This window comes from Oncorhynchus clarkii, chromosome 3, assembly GCF_045791955.1.
Source record: "Oncorhynchus clarkii lewisi isolate Uvic-CL-2024 chromosome 3, UVic_Ocla_1.0, whole genome shotgun sequence".
NCBI lineage: Eukaryota > Metazoa > Chordata > Actinopteri > Salmoniformes > Salmonidae > Oncorhynchus > Oncorhynchus clarkii.
This window is the reverse complement of record NC_092149.1, coordinates 46,841,634-46,868,129: the sequence shown is the minus strand read 5'-3', so window position 1 is coordinate 46,868,129 and position 26,496 is coordinate 46,841,634. Positions and strand designations below refer to the sequence as shown.

Genomic DNA, 26,496 nt, shown 5'->3' with positions numbered 1-26,496 from the left:
GATGAAGTCCGCCTAAATAGTTTTTATTTTATTTCTTTAAGACACTACAGGATAAATATTTGTTTAAATATTTCCACAGTATCTGTAAAATACTAAAGACATTTTTGGTTCATTTTTCCAAATAAAATATTATCTAAAATAAAAAATGTGCATTAGCGTCGAATAGCCCCCTGTGATATGCAACTTTTCAGGGAAGTCAGGAACCAATAAACTCAATCAGTTAGAAAAGCTAAGGTTAGCTTTTTCAAACAGAAATCTGCATCCTGTAACACTAATTCCAAAAAGTTCTGGGACAATGTAAAGTCCATGGAGAATAAGAGCACCTTCTCCCAGCTGTTCCAGATAGCAGATGTTCTGAAAGAGCTGCAAAACCTGGACCCGTACAAATCAGCTGGGCTAGACAATCTGGACCCTCTCTTTCTAAAATTATCCGCCAATATTGTTGTAACCCCTATTACTAGCCTATTCAACCTCTCTATCGTATCATCTGAGATCCCCAAAGATTGGAAAGCTGCCGTGGTCATCCCCCTCTTCAAATGGGAGATACTCTAGACCCAAACTGTTATAGACCTATATCCAGCCTGCCCTACCTTTCTAAAATCTTTGAAAGCCAAGTTAACAAACAGGTCACCAACATTTCGAATCCCACCATACCTTCTTCGCTATGCAATCTGGTTTCCGAGCTGGTCATGGGTGCACCTCAGCCACGTCAAGGTCCTAAACGATATCATAACCGCCATCAATAAAAGACAATACTGTGCAGCCGTCTTCATCGACCTGGCCAAGGCTTTCGACTCTGTAAATCACTACATTCTTATCGGCAGACTCAATAGCCTTGGCTTCTCAAATGACTGCTTCGCCTGGTTCACAAACTACTTCTCAGATAGAGTTCAGTGTGTCAAATCGGAGGGCCTGTTGTCTGGCCCTCTTACTGTCTCTAAGGGGGTGCCACAGGGTTCAATTCTCAGGCCAACTCTTTTCTCTGTATACATCAATGATGTCGCTCTTGCTGCTGGTGATTCTCTGATCCACCTCCTATGCAGACGACACCATTCTGTATACATCTGGCCCTTCTTTGGACACTGTGTAAACAAACCTCCAAACGAGCTTCAATGCCATACAACACTCCTTCCGAGGCCTCCAACTGCTTTTAAATGCAAGTAAAGCTAAATGCATGCTCTTCAACCAATTGCTGCACGCTCCTGCCCGCGCAACGAACATCACTACTCTGGACGGTTCTGACTTAGAATATGTAGACAACTACAAATACCTAGGTGTCTGGTTAGACTGTAAACTCTCCTTCCTCACATTATGCATCTCCAATCCAAAATTAAATCTAGAATTGGCTTCCTATCTCGCAACAAAGCCTCCTTCACTCATGTTGCCAAACATACCCTCGTAAAACTGACTATCTTACCAATCCTTGACTTCGGCGATGTCATTTACAAAATAGCCTCCAACACTCTACTGAGCAAATTGGATGTAGTCTATCAAAGTGCCATCCATTTTATCACCAATGCCCCATATACTACCCACCACTGCGACCTGTATGCTCTTGTTGGATGGCCCTCGCAACATATTCACCGCCAAACCCACTTGCTCCAGGTCATCTATAAGTCTTTGCTAGGTAATGCCCCACCTTATCTCAGCTCAATGGTCACCATAGCAACACCCGTAGCACATGCTCCAGCAGGTATATTTCACTGGTCACCCCCAAAGCCAACACTTCCTTTGGGCGCCTTTCCTTCCAGTTCTCTTCTGCCAATGACTGGAATGAGTTGCAAAAATCACTGAAGTTGGAGTCTTATATCTCCCGCTATAACTTTGAGCATCAGCTGTCAGAGCAGTTTACCGATCACTGTACCTGTACACAGCCAATCTGTAAATAGCACACCCAACTAACTCATCCCCATATTGTTACTTATCCTCTATCTCTTTCACACCCCAGTATCTCTACTTGCACATCATCATCTGCACATCTATCACTTCAGTGTTAATGCTAAATTGTAATTATTTTGCCTCCATTGCTTATTTATTGCCTTACCTCCCTTCTACATTTGCACACACTGTACATAGCTTTTTATATTGTGTTATCGACTGTATGTTTGTTTATGTGTAACTCTGTGTTGTTTTTGTCGCACTGCTTTTTTTTACATTGGCCCAGTTGCAGTTGTAAATGAGAACTTGTTCTCAACTGACCTACCTGGTTAAATTAAACTAAAATGAAATGAAACTTCAAAGACTCAATCATGGACACTCTTACTGACAGTTGTGGCTGCTTTGCATGATGTATTGTTGTCTCTACCTTCTTGACTTTTGTGCTGTTGTCTGCGCCCAGTAATGTTTTTACCATGTTTTGTGTTGCTACCATGCTGTGTTGTCATGTGTTGCTGCCTTGCTATGTTGTCGTCTTAGGTCTGTCTTTATGTAGTGTTGTTGTCTCTCATCGTGATGTGTGTTTTATCCTATAATTAATTTATTTGTTATTTTTTTAATCCCAGACCCTGTCCCCGCAGGTCGTCATTGTAAATAAAAATGTGTTCTTTAACTGACTTGCCTAGTGAAATAAAGGTAACATTCTCTGTGAAATGGGATTCGGAATTATGTGGAATGCAATGTAGTGAGCTTTGAAATTACAGATGTATGTCCATTTTAAAGTGGTTAAAATTCATTCAAATGTTAATGACAGTAGTATGATAAACAAAATAAAATATATATTTTTGCCATTTTTATGTTTACTTTTTGAAAAATACCAACAAATCTCCGAATTGATAGGTAGATGCAAAAATGTTATTTCAGCCTGAGGTGCCTGACCTTAAAACTATTTTATTAACTAGAAACACGTTTACCTTGATATCCAGATGGACAATATTTTGATGGTGAAGGTAGTCCACACCCTCCAACAGCTGTCTCATACAGGAGCGGATCTGCAGGTATACCAAGTATAGGGATATGTTACTGTCATTATGTTACGTTTTGTAAAGATGTTATGGGAGACACATTCTTATACAATAAGAGAAACAGGGTGGTTTGATCATATCAAGTGTTACCCAAGGTCCCACTTATCCCTGTAAAAGTGTGTGGATTTACTTGGTTGGTCTTCCTTTGATAATAATTCTAGGTGCCAAGTTGGTAAAGACGAGTTCAAGGATCTTACAATAGGGGTCCCTGTTACTCATGATCCCATAATTAAGTGTCCTCCAAGCACACAGTAACCAACTCACGTCCGACTCCATCACTGTAGATTTCTTTGTAAACCTCTCCAGAAGTTCCTCGTTGCATCTTTATGCATTGATCAAGGAGATTTATGACACTGGAAATATTTCATAATTATGACAGGAGATGAATGACGGAAACAAATATGCAAACACAGGATTGTGAGTGTGTCTGTGCATCTACAAAAAATATAGACTGTTATACCTTCAATTTTCCCCACTCTTCAAGTCAAATGGAATACTGTGTAAAAGGCACCAGTGAGTATGAACTCTGAAAAGGATACATCTCTGTGACAATGATGACTGCATTCTTCTTCTCAAAGGCATCATGGAAATACAGGACTCTCTCGTGGTCCAACCCAGACAGCAGATTCATCTCTCTAAGTGCAGAGGCCTTCCTCTTGGCTCGGGCAGATATGAACTTGGCAGCATACTCTATTTTCCCCACTTTCTGCGTCACTCGTTTTGCATAGGAGAAAGCTCCTCTAAAAAAATATTGTTATTGATTAGGATGTAACATTTTACAGTCACTTTCATGTAAAAGCATTAACCAACAATTTCTAAACAGATAAACACATATTTCATTATTTATAAGCATTACTTAATAATTAGAACATTTATAAGGAAATAGTTCTTACAGTTAATACAAAATTAGGAATTGATTTGTAGGTTTTACATTTACATGTAGTGCCAGTCAAAAGAATGGACACACCTATTCACCTACACCATCATTTCCAAATAAATTCATTAAAAATCTTACAATGTGATTTTCTGGATTTTTTTTCTCATTTTGTCTGTCATAGTTGAAGTGTACCTATGATGAAAATTACAGGCCTCTCTCATCTTTTTAAGTGGGAGAACTTGCACAATTGGTGGCTGACTAAATACTTTTTTGCCCCACTGTATACATACACTGAGTGCACAAAACATTAGGAACACCTTCCTAATTTTGAGTTGCACCCTCTTGTGCACCTCAGAACAGCCTTAATTCTTTGAGGCATGGACTCTATAAGGTATCAAGCGTTCCACAGGGATGCTGGCCCATGTTGACTACAATGCTTCCCACAGTTGTGACAAGAAGGCTGGATGTCCTTTGGGTGGTGGACCATTCTTGCTACACACAGGAAAACCCAGCAGTGTTTCAGTTCTTGACACACTCAAACCGGTGCTCCTGGCACCTGCTACCATAACACGTTCAAAGTCACTTTAATCTTTTGTCTTGCCCATTCACCCTGTGAACGGCACATATCTAAAATTCATGTTTCAACATGTTTCAACTGTCTCATGGCTTAAAAATAGTTTTTTAACATGTCTCCTCCCCTTCATCTACACTGATTGAAGTGGATTTAAGTGATAATAAGGGATCATAGCTTTCACCTCGATTCACCTGGTCAGTCTATGTCATGGTATGTGCAGGTGTTCCTAATGTTCTGTACACTCAGTGTATGTATATGTATGTGTATATATATTTCTTCTTCCTAGCTTTCTTTACAAACTGGTGCCTCACCTCCCGATTTCCTTGTGGATGTCATAGTAGTCAGTCAGCCGGCGCATCTTCCTGAGAATGGTCTCCTCGTCCTCCATTGAATCCTCCTTGTCTTCTCTAACTGCAAGGCAACGTAAAAGTGAGGACACACAATTACAATGCAGCCTAATTACAGGCCGATATGTCATAGTATTCTGGGCCTGAGTTAATCACATTCCCAACCTTTAATTTACATCAGCCTCTGCGTACTGTAGCTGCATCTCAACAATCTGACTAATACGTGTCCTTGGTGAGTAGTATGAGGTGCGAGCAGTGGGTCAGTTTCAAAGAAATCTGCATAAGCAATGCTGAATGGACATTTCACTTCAAAAATGAAAGTTTATCTAATGTTTTCAGACCTCAAAATGAATCCACGTCCTTTGACATCGGTTATGTAGATCCGGCTGTCTCCACCTCAAATTAATGGAAAAGATAAGCACCCTTTCACTTGGGGATTAAGTTATATTGCTGGATCGACACAACTGATGGCCTAGGTTGTGGACATATCTCGTAATTCATCTACTTTTGAGGTCTGAAAACATTGGACAAACTTTAATTTTGTAGTGAAAGGTCCCTTTAATTCTTTTGCTTACACGACTGACTACGCCTTTGTGTCAATACTGGAAAGCATATTTGATTAAAGAGTATGGAGAGGCTTACCTGTGTGCACGGTGAGCTCAGCCTTACAGGACACAGAGCCAGCCAGGTTCTTGGCTGTGCAGGTATACACTCCTGAATCTTCCGGACTTGTGTTGAGCACCACGAGGGAGCATTCGTTGTCGTCATACACAAAGGTGATGTGACTACTCTCACACAACAATATATCATCCTGAAACCAAGTCACAATAAGTCACTCTGAATGTAATATTTTTTTTCTTCATGACAATAAACATGCATATAGTAAAATGATTACATAGAATGTCAATGTTACTTGTAATTACGCACTTACTATATTAGAAACTTATTTGAAACATAATGTGGACAGTTTCCTCTCACTACAATTCAGTCATTGTTTATGTACCTTCTTACCAGCTGAGTACCTACATTCTGGTTATCAATCTTGTTAGCTATTGAGTAACTACAAGGCATGAGGGTGAAATGAATAAAGGGTTCCAATGATATAAAACGCTCATATGTTTGTGTCTCAATTTATGCACCTTAAACCACATGATGTCGGGAATGGGCTTGCCCTCCACGACCACAGCCAGACGAGGCGTATCTCCCATGTGCACATCCACATCCTCCATGATTGTCTCAAAGGTTGGCGGTGCTACAGATAGGGAACACGAGAATGTGTTTGATTTTTCACAATACTCAGTATCTCGATACTTAAAGTATCATTGCAAGGAAACACGACGCAAACTAAATGTCCTTACAATGTACCTTGCTGCAGAAAGGCATTTTGAAAGAGTAGCTAACTTTTTAATGGCCATAACTGTTGTTAATTATACGAGTTTCCCCTTCAAAACATTGGAAAGTTCTTTGAGCACCTGTTATTAGTGATATATCCAAAAATCCAAATCATTATCATAATCCATCATTATTACACTCACCTGCCATTTCCACACTAAAGATGCAGGAGTCGCTGCCAAACTTGTTGGAGGCCACACACATCAGCTGACCCAAGTCGCCACTCTTCACCCTCAGGATCTTCAAGGAGTGCTGGTCATCATCGGGCATACTCATCTCATACAGCCCATGTTTGGTGGCAAGGACCACTCCTCTCCTGAATGCAGAGAACAATAAGGCAACTTACAAATCCCATTGTTGGGGTGTTGCTACTTTTTGGGGGTAAGAACTTTTGTTGTGAGACTGTTTCACACATTTTATTGTTTTATCCTACAGTCCTTGGTATTAAAATTAAATGTTTGCATTTTTGTGGATTCAATTGTGGTGGAGCAAACAAGAAGGCCAGCTGCAATAGTTGATTAATGGCTCAATGTGTTGGAGCATGGTTTTGGCAACATAAAGCATGTGGGTTTGACTCCCACATGGGTCATACACAGTGCATTCGGAAAGTATTCAGACTGCTTCACCTTTTCCACATTTTGTGATGTTACAGCCTTATTCTAAAATGGATTTAATTGTTTTTTCCCCTCATCAATCTACACACAATACCGCATAATGAGAAAGCAAAAACAGGTTTTTACACATTTTTGCAAATGTATTACAAATAAAAAACTTAAATATCACATTTACATAAGTATTCAGACCCTTTACTCAGTACTTTATTGACACGCCTTTGGCAGCGATTACAGCCGCTTGTCTTCTTGGGTACGACGCTATAAGTTTGGCATACCTGTATTTGGGAGTTTCTCTCATTCTTCTTTGAAGATCCTCTCAAGCTCTGTCAGGTTGGATGGGGAGCTTTGCTGCACAGCTCTTTTAGGTTCTCTCCAGAGATGTTCGATCGGCTTCAAGTCTAGGCTCTGGCTGGGCCACTCAAGGACATTCTGAGACTTGTCCCGAAGCCATTCCTGCCTTGTCTTGGCTGTGTTCTTAGGGTTGTTGTCCTGTTGGAAGGTGAACCTTCACCCCAGTCTGAGTTCCTGAGCGCTCTGGAGCAGGTTTTCATTAAGGATCCCTCTGTACTTTGCTCCGTTCAACTTTCCCTCGATCCTGACTAGTCTCCCAGTCCCTGCCACTGAAAAACATACCCACAGCATGATGCTGCCACCACCATACTTCACCGTAGGGATGGTGCCAGCTTTCCTCCAGATGTGACGCTTGGCATTCAGGCCAAAGAGTTCAATATTGGTTTCATCAGACCAGAGACTTTTTGTTCTCATGATCTGAGAGTCCTTTAGGTGCCTTTTGGCAAACTAAGTGGGTTGTCATGTGCCTTTTACTGAGGAGTGGATTCCGTCTGGCTACTCTACTATAAAGGGCTGATTGGTGGAGTGCTGCAGAGATGGTTGTCCTTCTGGAAGGTTTTCCCATCTTCCCAGAGGAACTCTGGAGCTCTGTCAGAGTTACCATTGGGTTCTTGGTCTCCTCCCTGACCAAGGCACTTCTCTCCCGATTGCTCAGTTTAGCCTGGGCAGACAGCTCTAGGAAGAGCCTTGGTGGTTCCCAACTTCTTCCATTTAAAAATGATGGAGGCCACTGTGTTCGCAGGGACCATCAATGCTGCTGAAACTTTTTGGTACCCTTTCCCAGATCTGTACCTCGACACAATCCTGTCTCAGAGCTCTACGGACATTTCCTTCAATCTCATGGCTTGGTTTTTGCTCTGACATGCACAGTCAACTGTGGGACCTTATATTGACAGGTGTGTGCCTTTCCAAATCAAGATCAATCCATTTAATTTACCACAGATGGACTCCAATAAAGTCGTTGGAACCTCACAAGGAAGATCAATGGAAACAGGATGCACCTGAGCTCAGATTCAAGTCTCATAGCAAAGGGTCTGAATACTTATGTAAATCAGGTATTTCAGGTTTTTTTTGCTTCATAAATTAGCAAACATTTCTAAAAAAACATTTTTTTTTTGTTATTATGGTTATTGTGCGTAGATTGATGAGTAAAACAAGTAGTATGTTCGATTTTAGAAAAGACTAGCGTAACAAAATGTTGAAAAAGTGAAGAGGTCTGAATACATTCCGAATGCACTGCATAGTGAATATGAGTTGAATTGTATATTTAAATGAAAAGCATCTGCTTAAAAATGTCCATGTTAATACAGTTGTATTGTATGTTGGCACCCTTGCACTTTACAATGGAGCAGGATGTTCTGTTTTCTCTTTTCAAAACTGGTTGAATGGCTATTTTTACCCTATAGAGTCTTGAAATTTACCACAGATTAGGTAAATTGCACTTAAACGAGAATCACTTGCCTCCAACCAAATTTCTTCCAATTTTGAATATTTTAGTCCAGGTCATTATTTTTACTTTGAAGTGGCTGGATGCCCTTTGGGTGGTAGACCATTCTTGATACACACAGGAAACTGTTGAGTGTTAAAAACCCAGCAGCGTTGCAGTTCTTGACACACTCAAACCGGTGTGCCTGGTACCAACTACCATACCCTGTTCAAAGGAACTTAAACCTTTTGTCTTGCCCGTTCGTCCTCTGAATGGCACACATACACAATCCATGAGTCAATTCACTCAAGGCTTAAAAATCTTTAACCTGTCTCCTCTCCATCATCTACACTGATCATCTACACTTAAGTGGATTTAACAAGTGACATCAATAAGGGATCATAGCTTTCACTGGATTCATCTGGTCAGTCTGTCATGGAAAGAGCAGGTGTTCCTAATGTTTTATTCACTCAGTGTATAACTGTACATTAGACTATCAGGTGTAGTGATCCAGTGCGTGACTTGCCTTTTCCAGATTACTGCAGCGTTGATGTGGTTCAGAGTGATAGTGATGCTGACTGACTGGTTCTCCTGCACATACACCATGTCTGGCTTATCAATTATTACTGGAGCCTCCTGAAGATATGGACCTTGGGAGAAATACAATCATGTAAAGGAATAGTTGATCCAAATAAATAATTTACATATTTGTTTCCTTGCTTTGTTAGCAGTCTTTGGACAAGGAGAGAGTGAAAGCCATGCTTTCATTTAGTTATTAGCCCCTGCCACCAACCAACATAAGCACTGTGTCATCGATTCATGTTGCCCTCACTTGATGGCTCATACCTCTGTCGACAAGTTGCACTGGGTCTGTGGACGGAGAGGGTTTGCTAAAGGCCTTGGTGGTGATTGACAAGACCCTGAAGGTGTAGCGGACTCCTTTGGAGCAGGAGGTCACTGTGTAGCAAGGCTCTTTCAAACTGGATGCTATGATGGTCCACTGGATTGAGCCCAGCACTTGTTGTTGGATGGCATACATCAATGTGTTGGGATCTGCAATGACAAACATATATACCTTTTCAAGATGTGAACGCATGTAGACAGAGGATTGACTTTGACCAGCTGTGCAGATGGCAGATGAAATGGCATTCAAACAAAATTCAATTGAATGTGTACTAGACGTTTTCCTGTATTAGGACAATGGATGTGATAGCAAAACAAAATGCAATTCAGATGTGCTGGAACTGTTATATTCCCACATTGCAGATTTGTTTGAACCGCATTACCGATACCATCTACCCACAGCCGCATCTTATTCAATATTCTTTAAAGAATAAATTATTCCCCCTGGTGCTGTGCTTTCAATTTTAAACTATGACTTGGTAAATCTAAATGCAGTAAAGATATATCATTCTTCACTTTTACATTTTTTTTGTGTGCTGTCACATCTGTCTAGCAGCCCTAGCTCTTGAAATACAGGAAACCATGGCTCCACAATCCATATTATATTGAATGACAGTAATGCCAGTGAAAAGAAAATGACCAATAGAGGGATCCAGCCTCCGGGGTTTCTTCCAGCACAGGGTTATCGTCTTGCCAGTAACAGCCTCTATTACTGGGGGCCCATCTGGAGGATCTGGAAGAACGTCTGAAACAGTAATAGATATATCATTTCACACTACAAGTGTTTCACATATATAAGAGTTCAATTTTAAGTGTTCATTAACCTTCATATTATACAGTATTCCTTTATCACATCCCCTACAGTAAATAGCTAAATCGAATGCATTTGATCATAGATTTGAACTTTTGTTAAAAACACAAGGTGCATAATCCCATTAACACTGTAATTCAAGTTAATGGTCCGTGGTGATATGACCTTTTTGTGCATGCATCAACATACCAAATCAACCCCTAGCCCCGCCTCTAGATCTGAAACAATTGGATAGTTGCATGCTCTATGGTGAAAATTCTACCTAGTCGAGGCAAAGCAAGGCAAACCTATGTAATTGCTGTGTTGCTTAAACCTATCAGGTTCTTTCAGATCTACAAGAGTACCATGGAGGTAGGGGCTATATGGGTTGATTTGGGATTCAGCAACAGACTATACTCTCTTCACAAAGTTAATGAAATGTCAACTGACTTAAAATGGTTCTTCGGCAATATGAGGACCATACATGCAGATGACAATGGAAAATGTCTTACAATGCATTATAACTGTACCAAAATGCATTATACCTGTAGGATTGAAGTAATATTATCAAAAAATCATCTGGGATTCCTCACCAGTCACATAGAGATGGGCGTAACAGGTGGCCTTGCCCACCTTGTTGGAGATTACGCTCTTGTATACCCCTCCGTGGGCGTGGCAGACAGAATGGATGACCAAGCTGTGGATGTCTCTGACTGGAAGAGAGGACCACCACAGGGGTGAGTTTCCCAATGCCTTGATAGCGTTAAGATAATCGCTATATCCTGCTGAAAGTGCATTATTTGAATCCAAAAAACATTGTTGCACTTAAACTGACCCCCTATAGTCGATTGACGCACCGGTGCGTCCCCATCAAAATCTGTCAGTTTAAGCTAGAGATATCCGTTTTTTGCATTGGATGTGTCTCAATCCACCACATCCGCTGATGTCGCACTGCCGCATCTGCGGTGAAAGGTGGCAGAGCTAGAGCAGTGTTTGTCAGAACACAAGACATCTCGAAAATCTGTCTTTTCACAAAACCGTCTGTAGCGTCCGAACAGTTTGAGCTAGAAAACTATTATCACCACTCTATGGAAAGGGGAGACTCTCACAAACATGATTGTGTTCTCTGTTTTGCTGTGCGACGCCAACGATACATTTTTGGACTGTAGTTTTAGCCATGTATGGATGTGTTATTCCATGCAGTTCTCTAGGCTATAGAAGTAAAGGCCAAATTCAATATCTTATCAGATATATTGATACCTAAAGAGGTCCGACAAGCTAAAGACCTTCATCTGCATCAAGTAAAACAACACCTAGTTGCAGATGTGGGCACTTACCACTCACGAGGACTGTGTGCTCCCGATCTCTGTGGCCGACGTTAGTAAGACATTCATGCATGTTAACCCTCGCAAAGCTGCTGGCCCAAATGGCATCCCAAGCCACGTCCTCATGTGCAGACTAGCTGGATGGAGTGTTTACGGACATATTTCAATCTCTCCCTATCCCAGTCGGTTGTCCCCACTTGCTTTAAGATGTCCACCATTGTTTCTGTACCCAAGAATGCGAAGGTAACTGTCATCATGAAGTGCTTTGAGAGGCTACTTAAGGATCATATCACTTCCACCTTACCCAACACCCTAGACACACTAAAATGTCCATACCGTCCCAACAGATCCATGGACGACGCAATCACCATTGCACTGCACACTGCCCTATACCAACTGGACAAGAAGAATAGCTGTAAGAATGCTGTTCATCGACTACAGCTCAGCCTTCAACACCATAGAGCCCTCCAAGCTCATCACTAAGGGCCCTGGGTCTGAACCCCTCCCTGTGCAACTGGGTCCTAGGCTTGCTTACGGGCCGACCCCAGGTGGTCAAGGTAGGCAACAACACCTGCGCCACACTGATCCTCAACAAGGGGGCCCAAGCTCAGTCTCCTCCTGTACTTCCTGTTCACCCATGACTACGTGGCCATGCACGTCTCCAGTTCAATCTTCAAGTTTGCTGACGACCCAACAGTGGTAGTATTATATCCAAGATGGCGTCTTATCGTGTCCCATGTATATATCTTTTCAAATATTTGTCTAAACCTCAACTTCAAAATACTCTCCTGCAACCCGCCTCACCCACTGTGGTGAGGATCTGCTTTTTTCTAAAGTATTTTTCTTTACCTGAATCGGAATCACCCAACAGAAGCTAGCCAGCTAACTAGCTACTAGCTAGTAGTCAGCTAACCACTGCTAGCGGTCATCAGCTACCTTTAGCCTGGAAAGCTCTTGCCAGTTTATACAACACGATTCAAACCAGAGCATACCGGACCTATTTTCTCTCCATATCCCCGGAATCCTACCGCAAGCTCCGAACCTTCTCACCTGGATCATCGCAGCTAGCTATCTGCAATCCGAGTAACTATCCCTGGCTAATGACTCTGTCCCGTAACAAGCACCAGTTAGCCTGGAGCTAGCCCATGCTAGGCCCATCTCCTGGCTAGCTGAAGAGGTCCATCAACCACTCCTGGGCTACAATACCTATTTTGCCAACTGGGTTGGACCCCTTTTACTGTCGGTACGGGGTACAGAACCCCGCCGATTCTTCACGACTGGACTACCGACCTAATCTCCTCGAGGGGGTTACTCAACCAGCTCATACGTCGCGACGTCCCCTGAATGCCCATCTGCTAGCCTGCTAGCCGTGGCACACTAGCTTTCTAGAGCATATTGGACTGTTAGCTGAATAGATCCATTTGCCAATTAGACTGGACCCCTCTGCTACACGGAACCCTACTAATCCATCTTGACTGGTCTATTGACAGAACCGCACGACGAGGATAAAACAGACTTTCCTCTGTCGCGACGTCCCTCTAAGGCCCTTCTGCTAGCTTGCTAGCCCCGGCCTGCTAGCTGTCTGAATCGCCGTGTCTCCAGCCAGCCCAACCACTCATGGTCCCCTATGATTAGTCGGATATGCATGTCTCTCCCTAACGTCAATATGCCTGGTCCATTATTGTTCTGGTTAGTGATTATTGTTTTATTTCATTGTAGAGCCTCTAGCCCTGCTCAATATGCCTTAACCAACCATTTAGTTCCACCTCCCACATGACATGGTGACATCACCTGGTTTAAATGTTTCCAGAGACAAAATCTCTCTCATCATCACTCAATGCCTAGGTTTGCCTCCAATGTACTCACATCCTACCATATCTTTGTCTGAACATTATGCCTTGAATCTAATCAACCGCGCCCAGAAAGCTGCTCCTTTTACTCACTGTTCCGAGCGTCCTAGAAGACCAGTTCTTTTGCCTTTAGCCGTAGCCTTAGTCTACTCCTCTGTTCCTCTGGTGATGTAGAGGTTAATCCAGGACCTGCAGTGCCTAGCTCCACTCCTATTTCCCAGGTGCTCTCATTTGTTGACTTCTGTAACCGTAAAAGCCTTGGTTTCAAGCATGAAGAAGCAGAAGAAGCCTCCTCCCTAAGTTTGCTTTATTCACTGCTTTAGCACACTCTGCCAACCCGGATGTCTTAGCCGTGTCTGAATCCTGGCTTAGGAAGACCACCAAAAACCCTGACATTTCCATCCCTAACTATAACATTTTCCGGCAAGTTAGAACTGCCAAAGGGGGCGGAGTTGCAATCTACTGTGGAGATAGCTTGCAGAGTTCTGTCTTACTATCCAGGTCTCTACCCAAACAATTCAAGCTTCTAATTTTTAAAATCCACTTTTTCAGAAAAAAGTATCTCACTGTTGCCGCTTGCTATAGACCACCCTCTACACCCAGCTGTGCCCAGCTAAGGCTAGCTTTTTCATTCAGAAATGTGCATCCTGTAGCACAAACTCCAAAAAGTTCTAGGACACTGTAAAGTCCTTGGAGAGTAAGAGCACCTCCTCCCAGCTGCCCACTGCACCGAGGCTAGGAAACACTGTCACCACCGATAAATCCACTATAATTGAGCATTTCAATAAGCATTTCTCTACGGCTGCCCATGCTTTCCACCTGGCTACCCCTACCCTTACCCCGGTCAACATCTCAGCACCTACTGCAGCAACTTGCCCAAGACCTCGCCTGCCCCGCTTCTCCTTCACCCAAATCCAGACATGTTCTGAAAGAACTGCAAAATCTAGATCCCTACAAATCAGCCGGGCTAGACAATCTGGACCCTCTCTTTCTACAATGATCCGCCAAAATTGTTTCAACCCCTATTTCTAGCCTGTTCAACCTGTCTTTCTTATCGTCTGAGATAAGCTTGGAAAACTGCCGCAGTCATCCCCCTCATCATAGGGGGAGACACTAGACTCAAACTGTTACAGACCTGCCCTGCCTCTCTAAAGTCTCCGAAAGCCAAGTTAACAAACAGATCACGGACCATTTAGAATCTCACCGTACCTTCTCCGCTTTGCAATCTGGTTTCCGAGCTGGTCATGGGTGTACCTCAGCCACACTCAAGGTCCTAAACGATATCATAACCGCCATCGATAAAAGACAATGCAGTGCAGCCGTCTTCATCGACCTTGCCAAGGCTTTCGACTCTGTCAATCACCACATTCCTATCGGCAGACTCAATAGCCTTGGATTCTCAAATGACTGCCTTGCCTGGTTCACTAACTACTTCTCTGATAGAGTTCAGCGTGTCAAATTGTAGGGCCTGTTTTCCGGAACTCTGGCTGTCTCTATGGGGTTGCCACAGGGTTCAATTCTTGGGCCGACTCTTTTCTCTGCATACATCAATGATGTCGCTCTTGTTGCTGGTGATTCTCTGATCCACCTCTACGCAGACGACACCATTCTGTATAGATCTGGCCCTTCTTTGGACACTGTGTTAACAAACCTCCAAATGAGCTTCAATGCCATACAACACACCTTCAGAGGCCTCCAACTGCTTTTAAATGAAAGTAAAACTAAATGCATGCTCTTCAACCGATTGCTGCCCGCATCCTCCCACCCGCATCACAACTTTGGACGGTTCTGACTTAGAATACCTAGGTGTCTGGTTAGACTGTAAACTCTCCTTCCAGACTCACATTAACAATCTCCAATCCAAAATTAAATCTAGAATCGGCTTCCTATTTCGCAGCAAAGCATCCTTCACCCATGCCGCCAAACATACCCTCGTAAAACTGACTATCCTACTGATCCTCGACTTTGGCGATGTCATTTACAAAAAAGCCTCCAACACTCTATTCAACAAATTGGATGCAGTCTATCACAGTGCCATCCGTGGGGATGAGAGGTTATTTTCCTGGCACCACTCCGCCAGGGCTCTCACCTCCTCCTTGTTGGCTGTCAAGCCTTTTTATTTATTTATTTTATTTCACCTTTATTTAACCAGGTAGGCTAGTTGAGAACAAGTTTTCATTTACAACTGTGACCTGGCCAAGAATAAAGCAAAGCCGTTACTTTTTTAAAAACAAATTGCATATTCATATTCTGGATTCTTGACATCGGTCACTCTAATATATCTACTGCTGTACATACCATTCTTAGTATATATTGTGTACATCAATTTGGTGTATGTACAGTGCATTTGGAAGGTATTCAATCAATCTACACACAATACCCCATAATGATTAATCAAAAACAGGTTTTTCGAAATAAAACAAAAAATATTAAAAAAATATCACATTTATATAATTATTCAAACCCTTTACTCAGTACTTTGTTGAATCACCTTTGGCAGCGATTACACTTACAGCCTCAAGTCTTCTTGGGTATGACGCTACAAGCTTGACACACCTGTATTTGGGGAGGTTCTCCCATTCTTCTCTGCAGATCCTTTGAAGCTATGTCAGGTTGGTTGGGGAGGTTCGCTGCACATGTCTTTTCAGGTCTCTCCAGAGATGTTCGATTGGGTATCCACTCAATATCCACTCAAGGATATTCAGAGACTTGTCCCAAAGCCACTCCTGTGTTGTCTTGGCTGTGTGCAACAGGTCGTTGTCCTGTTGGAAGGTGAACCTTCGCCCCAGTCTGAGGTACTGAGCGCTCTAGAGCAGGTTTTTATCAAGGATCTCTCACTACATTGTTCCATTCATTTTTCCATCAATCCTGACTAGTCTCCCAGTCCCTGATGCTGAAAGACATCCCCACAGCATGACGCTGCCCCCACCATGCTTCACAGTACTGATGGTATTGGCCAGGTGATGAGAGGTGCCTGGTTTCCTCCAGAGGTAACGCTTGGCATTCAGGCCAAAGAGTTCAATCTTGGTTTCATCAGACCAGAAAATCTTGTTTTGCATGGTCTGATAGTCCTGAGGTGCCTTTTGGCAAACTCCAAGCAGGCAATCATGTGCCTTATATTGAGGAGTGGCTTCCGTCTGGCACTCTACCACAAAGGCCTGATTGGTGTCGTGCTTCAGAGATGGTTGTCCGTCTGGAAGGTTCTCCCATCTCCACAGAGGAACTCTGGATCTTTGTCAGAGTGGCCATCGGGTTCTTGATCACCTCCCTGATAAAGTTACTTCATCCCTGATTCCTCAGTTTGGCTTGGCAGCCAGCTCTAGGAAGAGTGTTGGTGGTTGCAAACGTCTTCCATTTAATAATGATGGAGGCCACTTGGGGACATTCAATACTGCAGAAATGTTTTGGTACCCTTCCACGGATCTGTGCCTCGACATAATATTGTCTCAGAGCTCTATGGACAAATCCTCTGACCACATAGCTTGGTTTTTGCTCTGACATCCACTGTCAACTGTGGGATCTTACATAGACAGGTGTGTGCCTTTCCAAATCATGTCCAATCAACTGTATTTAACACAGGTGGACTCCAATCAAGTTGTAGAAACATCTCAAGGATGATCAATGGAAACTGGATGCCACCGATTTAAATTTTGAGTCTCAAAGCAAAGGGTCTGAATACTTATATAAATAATATAATTATTTTTTTATAAATCTGAAAAAAATTCTAAAAAGCTGTTTTCGCTTTGTCATTATGGGGTATTGTGTGTAGATTGATGAGGACATTTTTTATTTAATCCATTTTAGAATAAGACTAACGTAACAAAATGTGGAAAAGGGGAAGGGTCTGAATACTTTCCGAATGCACTGTACGTATAGAATGCATTTGGATTACTTTTACAGTGCTATGTGGGATGTTAATTGGTTTCGTTCCGACATTTCTTGAATATATTTTTATTATTAATTGTGTACTTGCTTGACATTTTCCTGCATTGATAGGTCCAAGTAATATAAGCATTTCGCTTCACCCGCTATAACATCTGATAAACTGTGTACTCCACCAATACAATTTGTTCTTACTTGATGAAGTTGCAGTTTAAACTTATAGAGCTGGATTTATAAAATACCAATCTCAACTCACACTGTGTCATTTTCCTGTCCTCCGTGCTGTCGATTTTCTTGCCGTTGTGGAACCACACAATGGTGGGGTACGGCAGTCCAGCCACCTTACACTTGAGCACGGTCTCTTTGCCCTCGATCACGTCCAGGTCGTACAGGGGCTTGACAAAGTCAGGCATGGTGAAGCGCTCAACCTCGTTGTCCGGCACCTCGGGCTCCTCCGGGATGGATGGCATCTTCTCTAGCTTTGCCCTTTGGAGGGAGGGAGGTGAGAGAGAGAAGGGGCGAAGGGAAGGGAAGTTACTATTGGGAAGACATGACCCAAAACACACCCGCAACATATTTGTAGAGTTAAAAGCACAATGTAGTCATTACGTGCAAGGATTGTGATTCCAAATAATAAAAACATTTGATTACTTATACACTATAGTAAATTTGGCCAAATACGTATAATTTCTTTAAATGGATACATAAGTGATTGTATGTCTAAATGGTAAAACATATGAATGAAAACACCCACAAATAAAAGGTAACATTCTGTACTAGAACAATATATCCGTAACTTTATTTAAAATACAAAATACTGGAGTACAGTATACATAAAATGTAGCTTTTCTGTAACGGTCTTCTTTGGGTGAAGTAGAGGCGGACCAAAATGTTTATTCATGTTTTTAATAAAGGAAAACTATACATGAATAAACTACAAAACAATGAAATGTGAAAACCCAAAACAGCCCTATCTGGTGCAAAACACAGAGACAGGAACAATCACCCACAAACACACAGTGAAACCCAAGCTACCAAAGTATGATTCTCAATCAGAGACAACTAATGACACCTGCCTCTGATTGAGAACCATACTAGGCCGAAACATAGAAATACCCCAAAACATAGAAAATCAAACATAGACTGCCCACCCAACTAACGCCCTGACCATACTAAATAAATAGAAAAAGGAAATACAGGTCAGAACGTGACAGTACCCCCCCCCAAAGGTGCGGACTCCGGCCGCAAAACCTTAACCTATAGGGGAGGGTCTGGGTGGGCGTCTGTCCGCGGTGGCGGCTCTGGTGCTGGACATGGCCCCCACTTCACCATAGTCTTAGTCTAACTTATTGTCCGCCTCCGTGGCCTCCTAACCATGGCGACCCTTCTCAATGGACAGAGCTTGGGACAGAGGGGCGGCAGCTCGGGACAGAGGGGCGGCAGCTCGGGACAGAGGGGCGGCAGCTCGGGACAGAGGGGCGGCAGCTCGGGACAGAGGGGCTCTGGCTGACTGGCGGCCCCTGGCCGACTGGCGGCACTGGCGGCCCCTGGCCGACTGGCGGCACTGGCGGCCCCTGGCCGACAGGCGGCACTGGCGGCCCTTGGCCGACTGGCGGCACTGGCGGCCCCTGGCCGACTGGCGGCACTGGCGGCCCCTGGCAGACTGGCGGCACTGGCGGCTCCTGGCAGACGGGTGGCTCAGGTGGCGCTGGGCAGACGGGTGGCTCAGGCGGCGCTGGGCAGACGGGTGGCTCAGGCGGCGCTGGGCATACGGGTGGCTCAGGCGGCGCTGGGCAGACGGGTGGCTCAGGCGACGCTTGAGAGGAAAGCTCTGGCAGCGCTGGACTGAGTAGCTCTGGTGCCTCTGGAATGAGGGGCGGGAGCTCTGGTAGCGCCGAACAGGCGGGAGACTCCGGCTGCGCTGAAGAGGAGGAAGGCTCTGGCAGCGCTGGAGAGGCGGGAGACTCCGACAGCGCTGGAGAGGAGGAAGGCTCCGGCAGCGCTGGACAGGCGAGAGCCCCTGCAAGGATGAGCCGGAGAGACAGCCTGGTGCGGGGGGCTGCCACCGGAGGGCTGGTGCGTGGAGGTGGTGACGGATAGACCGGACCGTGCAGGCGCACTGGAGCTCTTGAGCACCGAGCCTGCCCAACCTTACCCGGTTGAATGGTCCCGGTCGCCCTGCCAGTGCGGCGAGGTGGAATAGCCCGCACTGGGCTATGCAGGCGAACCGGGGACACCATGCGCAAGGCTGGTGCCATGTAATCCGGCCCAAGGAGACGCACTGGAGACCAGATGCGTAGAGCCGGCTTCATGGCACTTTGCTCGATGCCCACTCTAGCCCGGCCGATTCGCGGAGCTGGAATGTACCGCACCGGGCTATGCACCCGCACTGGGGACACCGTGTGCTTCACAGCATAACACGGTGCCTGCCCGGTCTCTCCAGCCCCCCGGTAAGCACAGGAAGTTGGCGCAGGTCTCCTACCTGGCTTCGCCACACTTCCTGTTTACCTCCCCCCAAGATTTTTTTGGGGCTGACTCTCGGGCTTCCATCCACGCCGCCGTGCTGCCTCCTCATATCCGCGCCTCTCCGCCTTCGCCGCCTCCAGCTCTTCTTTGGGGCGGCGATATTCTCCAGGCTGTGCCCAGGGTCCTTTACCTTCCAATTCTTCCTCCCATGTCCATTCCTCTTCACGCTGCTGTTGCTGTTGCCCGTTACCACGCCGCTTGGTCCTGTTGTGGTGGGTGATTCTGTAACGGTTCTCTTGTTGTGAAGTAGAGGCGGACCAAAAAGCAGCGTGGTTGTTATTCATTGTACTTTAATAACGAAACTGTACATGAAAAAACTAACAAAACAACAAACGTGCGAAAACCTAAAACAGTCCTATCCAGTCCTATAGAGACAGGAACAATCACCCACAAACACACAGTGAAACCCAGGCTACCTAAGTATGATTCTCAATCAGAGACAACTAATGACACCTGCCTCTGATTGAGAACCATACTAGGCCGAAACATAGAAATACCCTAAAAACATAGAAAAACAAACATAGACTGCCCACCCAACTCACGCACTGACCATACTAAATAAATACAAAACAAAGGAAATAAAGGTCAGAACGTGACATTTTCCAAATACAGTACAGGTACAGTGCCTTCGGAAAGTACTCAGACTCCTTGACTTTTTCCACGTTACCCCATAATTACAAAGCAAAAAAATACACTAAACTGAAATACCTTATTTACATAAGAATTCAGACCATTTGCTATCAAAATCGAAATTGAGCTCCGGTGCATCCTGTTTCCATTGATCCTCATTGAGATGTTTCTCCAACTTGATTGAAGTCCACCTGTGGTAAATTCAATTGATTGGACATGATTTGGAAAGGCACATACTGATCTATAGAAGGTCCCACATTTGAGATTGCACGTCAGAGCGAAAACCAAGCCATGAAGTCAATGGAATTGTCCATAGAGCTCCGAGATAATATTGTGTTGAGGCACAGATCTGGGGAAGGGTACCAAAACATTTCTGCAGCATTGAAGGTACCCAAGAACACAGTGGCCTCCATAATTTTTAAATGGAAAAAGTTTGGAACCACCAAGACTCTTCCTAGAGCTAACCGCCCAGCCAAACTGAGCAATCGGGGGAGAATGGCCTTGGTCAGGGAGCTGACCAAGAACCCAATGGTCACTCTGACAGAGCTCATCTGTGGAGATGGGAGAACCTTCCAGAAGAACAACCATCTCTGCAGTACTTCACTTATCAGTCCTTTATGGTACTGTAGAGTGGCTAGACAGAAGCCACTCTTCAGTAAAAGGCACATGACAGCCTGCTTGCAGTTTGCCAAAAGACACGTAAAGGACTCTCAGACCTTGAAAAACAAGATTCGTTGGTCTGATGAAACCAAGATTGAACTCTTTGGCCTGAATGACAGGTGTCACGTCTGGGGGAAACCTGGCACCATCCCTACGGTGAAGCATGGTGGTGGCAGCATCATGCTGTGGGGATCTTTTTCAGAAGCAGGGACTGGGAGACTAGTCAGGATCAAGGGAAAGATGAACGAAGCAAGTACAGATTGATCCTTGATGAAAACCTGCTTCAGAGCACTCAGATCTCAGACTGGGGCGAAGGTTCACCTTCCAACACAAACCAGTCGTGGCTTTGGGACAAGTCTCAGAATGTCCTTGAGTGGCACCTTTTGGTCTTATTTCTTGTTTATTTCACAATAAAAAAGATTATTCATCTTCAAAGTGGTAGGCATGTTGTGTAAACCAAATGATACAAGCCTTGACTTGAACCCGATCGATCGAACATCTCTGGAGAGACCTGAAAATAGCAGTGCAGCAACACTCCACTTCCAACCTGACAGAGCTTGAGAGGATCTGCAGAGAAGAATGGGAGAAACTGCTCAAATATAGGTGTGCCTTGCTTGTAGCATCATACCCAAGACAACTCGAGACTGTTAAAGGTGACACTGCTAAAGGTGTGTCAACAAAGTTCTGAGTAAAGGGTCTGAATACTTAAGTAAATGTGATATTTCAGTTTTTTATATTTTAGAATTTTCCAAAAATATCTAAAACCCGGTTTAACTTTGTCATTGTGGGGTATTGTGTGTAGTTTGATGACGGAAAAAAACAATGTAATCAATTTTAGAATAAGACTAACGTAACGAAATGTGGAAAAAGTCAAGGGGTCTGAATACTTTACGAATGCAGATGAAGGACCTTAATTTGACCCACTTTGCTACAGCAGGGAAATAATCCTGTAGCAACAGGAAATGTGAATTATTATGTGGATTATATTTATTGGATAATTTTTTTTTGGAGTCTGACATTTTAAAGCGGAAATTACAAACATTAGAATTCTTTTTGGTAACACTTTGCATTAAGATATCCTTTTACTATGCAACTAACACAGTAATAACTGTGTAAACAGTAGTTACATAGGTTTTACTATGTAATTGCATGTTAATAGGGTTGTTGCGGAATCCTTTGTTACACAATTGGAACAAGGAATGTGTAATTACGCATTAATTTGCTGAAGGTTATTCCACATGTGTAAGTACTGATGATATTACACATTCTCTTGCGCTACTATGTAACTAATATTTTGTAATTACACATTTGAAAGTCACCTGTGAATTACAATGTTAATAACTCAAACCAAAATATGACCTTGTTACATGTGTGCCACAACCATCAAATCCACCTGCAAATCCATCTGTTACATATATGCGATTACAAAAAAAAAACTGTAATCCCGTTACATTATCAGCAAAAAATATTGTAAATCAGATTACAGATACTTTTGAAACACTTGATGTTTACTCTGAGGATTACTTTTAAATTCAGAAAGAATGTTTGAGGATTTTTTGTTGTTGTTGACACTTCTCTGTTTTCTCAATGACATTTAAATCAGCATTGAAAAAAGGCACACATTCAAGTTTGTTCCACCCCAGTAAGTCTGACCACAAGTCAGAGAACACTATGATGATACTCCAAATGTGTTTGATGGATCGCGGGAAAAGAGCAGGAATAGGTTTTTGTGGGCTATAGTCCAAGCTATGGCTTTCAGTGGTGCGACTGCTATCGGCATCCAAAGATTACGCCACTTGAATAAACGCTTGGAGGTAAGGATGACAGCAAGTGGTGTAGTCTACAGCGGTAAGGATATCACTTATTATTGATATCTACATAGCGCATTGATTTGAATCACACTGCTGACCTCTCATTTAGCTATTTGCGCCTTACGGATTGTGGTTGTTATGGATGGCTGTTCACAAATCTAAATGTACATCCATTTTTGGAATTATTAATGATATATATTAATGTAAAGATTGAATTCAATGGTATTATTATATGCAGTAGAAAGAGATGGGTTAGAAGAAGCATACAGTGTCTTGAAAAAGTATTCACCCCCTTGGCGTTTTTCCTATTTCGTTCCATTACAACCTGTAATTTAAATTGATTTTTATTTGGATTTCATGTGAAGGAAATATACAAAATAGTCCAGATTGCTGAAGTGAAATTAAAATAATAACTTGTTTTAAAAAATTCTAAAGGGTTAAAAACGGAAAAGTGGTGTGTGCATATGTATTCTCCCCCTTTGCAATGAAGCCCCTAAATAAGATCTGGTGCAACCAATTACCTTCACAACTCACATAATTAGTTAAATAAAGTTCACCTGTGTGCAATCTAAGTGTCACATGATCTATCACATGATCTCAGTATATATTGACCTTTTCTGAAATGCCCCAGAGTCTGCAACACCACCAAGCAAGAGGCATCACCAAGCAAGTGGCAAAATGAAGACCAAGGAAAATGCTGTCTGGCGCAACCTCAACACCTCTCATCACCACGAGAACACCATCACCAACCCATCCCCACAACCCTGTGGGGATGTTTTTCATCGGCAGGGACTGGGAAACTGGTCAGAATTGAAGGAATGATGGATGGTGCTAAATACATGGACATTTTTGAGGGAAACCTGTTTTAGTCTTCCAGAGATTTGAGACTGGGAAGGAGGTTCATCTTCCAGCAGGACAATGACCCTAAGCATACTGCTAAAGCAACACTCGAGGGGTTTAACGGGAAACATTTAAATGTCTTGGGATGGCCTAGTCAAAGCCGAGACCTCAATTCAATTGAGAACCTGTAGTATGACTTAAAGATTGATGTACACCAGCGGAACCCATCCAACTTCAAAGAGCTGGAGCAGTTATTCCTTGAAGAATGGGCAAAAATCCCAGTGGCTAGATGTGCCAGGCTTATAGAGACATACCCCAAGAGACTTGCAGCTGTAATTGCTGCAAAAGGTGGTTCTACAAACTATTGGCTTTGGTGGGGTGAATAGTTATGCATGCTCAAGTTCAGGTTTTTGGTCTTATTTCTTGTTTATATCACAATAAAAAAGATTTTGCATCTTCAAAGTGGTAGGCATGTTGTGTAAACCAAATGATACAAATCCCCAAAGAATACATTTTAGAGGGGTGAATACTTTCACAAGCCACTGTACATAACCAACCCATAAAGTAAAATGTAATGTCCATATATGGCCAGCTATGTAAACTTTAACATTGATTTATCCTGAAATAGATTGTCTTCTTCTAATGCCTCTTATTTTATAACCTGAGATACTTTAGTATTTTCTAAATATTTTTTAGCAAAGTGGGCATTGCGTTTTCAATATTGGTCAGAAGATCATCTGCAAATAAGTTTAGTTTACATTCATGTTTATCAATTCTGATTGTTTAGGACATAAATGCAAATGTTTTATAGATTTTATTATTTCAGTTGGGGAGTTGAAAGCTTCCAAAGTTTTCAAAAGAAAAGGCCAGTCAAGATGGTTGAAAGCCATCAACAGCCATTATTGGCAAATCTATCTTATTTTTTTGTGTATTGTTTTAAACTGAAACACGTTCTTGTATTTGTTTAAAAGTGTCTATTTTTAATAACCCATGTTTGATTGATATGTATCAAGTCTGGTAAGAGTTCTGCCATTTTATTGCTTATAAATGTATAATTTTACTGTCACGATTTATAAAATGTATGAGTACAGTTGATGTCGGAAGTTTACATACACCTTAGCCAAACACCGTCGTGGCCAAAAGTTTTGAGAATTACATAAATATTAATTTCCACAAAGTTGAATGTTACTATGGAATACTGAAGTATAATTACAATGCTTTTATTGACAATTACATGAAGTTGATGCAAAGAGTGAATATTTGCAGTGCTGACCCTTCTTTTTCAAGACCTCTGCAATCTGCCCTGGCATGCTGTCTATTAACTTTTGGGCCACATACTGACTGATGGCAGCCCATTCTTGCATAATCAATGCTTGGAGTTTGTCAGAATTTGTGGGGTTTTGTTTGTCAATCCACCTCTTGAGAATTGACTACAAGATCTCAATGGGAGTTTCTGGGGAGTTTCCTGGCCATGGACCGAAAATATTGATGTTTTGTTCCCCGAGCCACTTAGTTATCACTTTTGCCTTTTGGCAAGAAGCTCCATCATGCTGGAAAAGGCATTGTTCGTCACCAAAATGTTCCTGGATGGTTGGGATAAGTTGCTCTCGGAGGATGTGTTGGTACCATTCTTTATTCATGGCTGTGTTCTTAGGCAAAATTGTGAGTGAGCCCACTCCCTTGGCTGAGAAGCAACCCCACACATTAATGGTCTCAGGACGCTTTACTGTTGGCATGACACAGGACTGATGGTAGCGCTCACCTTGTCTTCTCCGGACAAACTTTTTTTCCGGATGCCCCAAACAATCGAAAAGGGGATTTATCAGAGAAAATGACTTTACCCCAGTCCTCATCAGTCCAATCCCTGTACCTTTTGCAGAATATCAGTCAGTCTCTGATGTTTTTCCTGGAGAGAAGTGGCTTCTTTGCTGCCCTTCTTGACACCAGGCCATCCTCCAAAGGTCTTTGCCTCACTGTGCGTGCAGATGCACTCACACCTGCCTGCTGCCTTTCCAGAGCAAGCTCTGTACTGATGGTGCCCCGATCCCGCAGAATCAACTTTAGGAGACGGTCCTGGAACTTGCTGGACTTTCTTGGGCGCCCTGAAGCCTTCTTCACAACAATTGAACTGCTCTCCTTGAAGTTCTTGATGATCCGATAAATGGTTGATTTAGGTGCAATCTTACTGGCAGCAATGTCCTTGCCTGTGAAACCTTTTTATATGCAAAACAATGATGACGGCATGTGTTTCCTTGCAAGTAACCATGGCTGACAGAGGACGAACAATGATTCCAAGCATCACCCTCCTTTTGAAGCTTCCAGTCTGATATTCGAACTCAATCAGCATGACAGAGTGATCTCCAGCCTTGTCCTCATCAACACTCACACCTGTGTTAACGAGAGAATCACTGACATGATGTCAGCTGGTCCTTTTGTGGCAGGGCTGAAATGCAGTGGACAGTTTTGGGGGGATTCAGTTCACTTGCATTGCAAAGAGAGACTTTTTAGTTAATTGTAATTGATCTGATCACTTTTCATAACATTCTGGAGTATATGCAAATTGACATCATACAAACTGAGGCAGCAGACTTTGTGAAAATTAATATTTGTGTCATTCTCAAAACTTTTGGCCATGACTGTACATTTAAACTCAGTTTTCCAAAATTCCTGACATGTAATCCTTGTAAAACTTCCCTGTATCAGGTCACTTAGGATCACCATTTTATTTTAAGATTGTG

General features: G+C 43.0%; 1 protein-coding gene across 2 annotated transcripts in view; it reads right to left on the bottom strand.

Moving 5' to 3' along the window:
* Positions 1 to 26,496, bottom strand: part of LOC139396411 (striated muscle preferentially expressed protein kinase-like) — a 134,205-nt gene that overhangs the window by 25,501 nt on the left and 82,208 nt on the right. For both annotated transcript variants that reach the window (XM_071143451.1, XM_071143459.1), the window contains 12 exons: positions 17,548 to 17,777; positions 10,828 to 10,947; positions 10,085 to 10,189; positions 9,388 to 9,594; positions 9,068 to 9,191; positions 6,294 to 6,466; positions 5,898 to 6,010; positions 5,401 to 5,569; positions 4,723 to 4,822; positions 3,500 to 3,700; positions 3,225 to 3,282; positions 2,850 to 2,927 (listed from right to left, as the gene is read on the bottom strand). In XM_071143451.1, the coding sequence (XP_070999552.1) occupies positions 2,850 to 2,927; positions 3,225 to 3,282; positions 3,500 to 3,700; positions 4,723 to 4,822; positions 5,401 to 5,569; positions 5,898 to 6,010; positions 6,294 to 6,466; positions 9,068 to 9,191; positions 9,388 to 9,594; positions 10,085 to 10,189; positions 10,828 to 10,947; positions 17,548 to 17,777 (1,678 nt within the window). The remainder of the gene's footprint in view (positions 1 to 2,849; positions 2,928 to 3,224; positions 3,283 to 3,499; positions 3,701 to 4,722; positions 4,823 to 5,400; positions 5,570 to 5,897; positions 6,011 to 6,293; positions 6,467 to 9,067; positions 9,192 to 9,387; positions 9,595 to 10,084; positions 10,190 to 10,827; positions 10,948 to 17,547; positions 17,778 to 26,496) is intronic.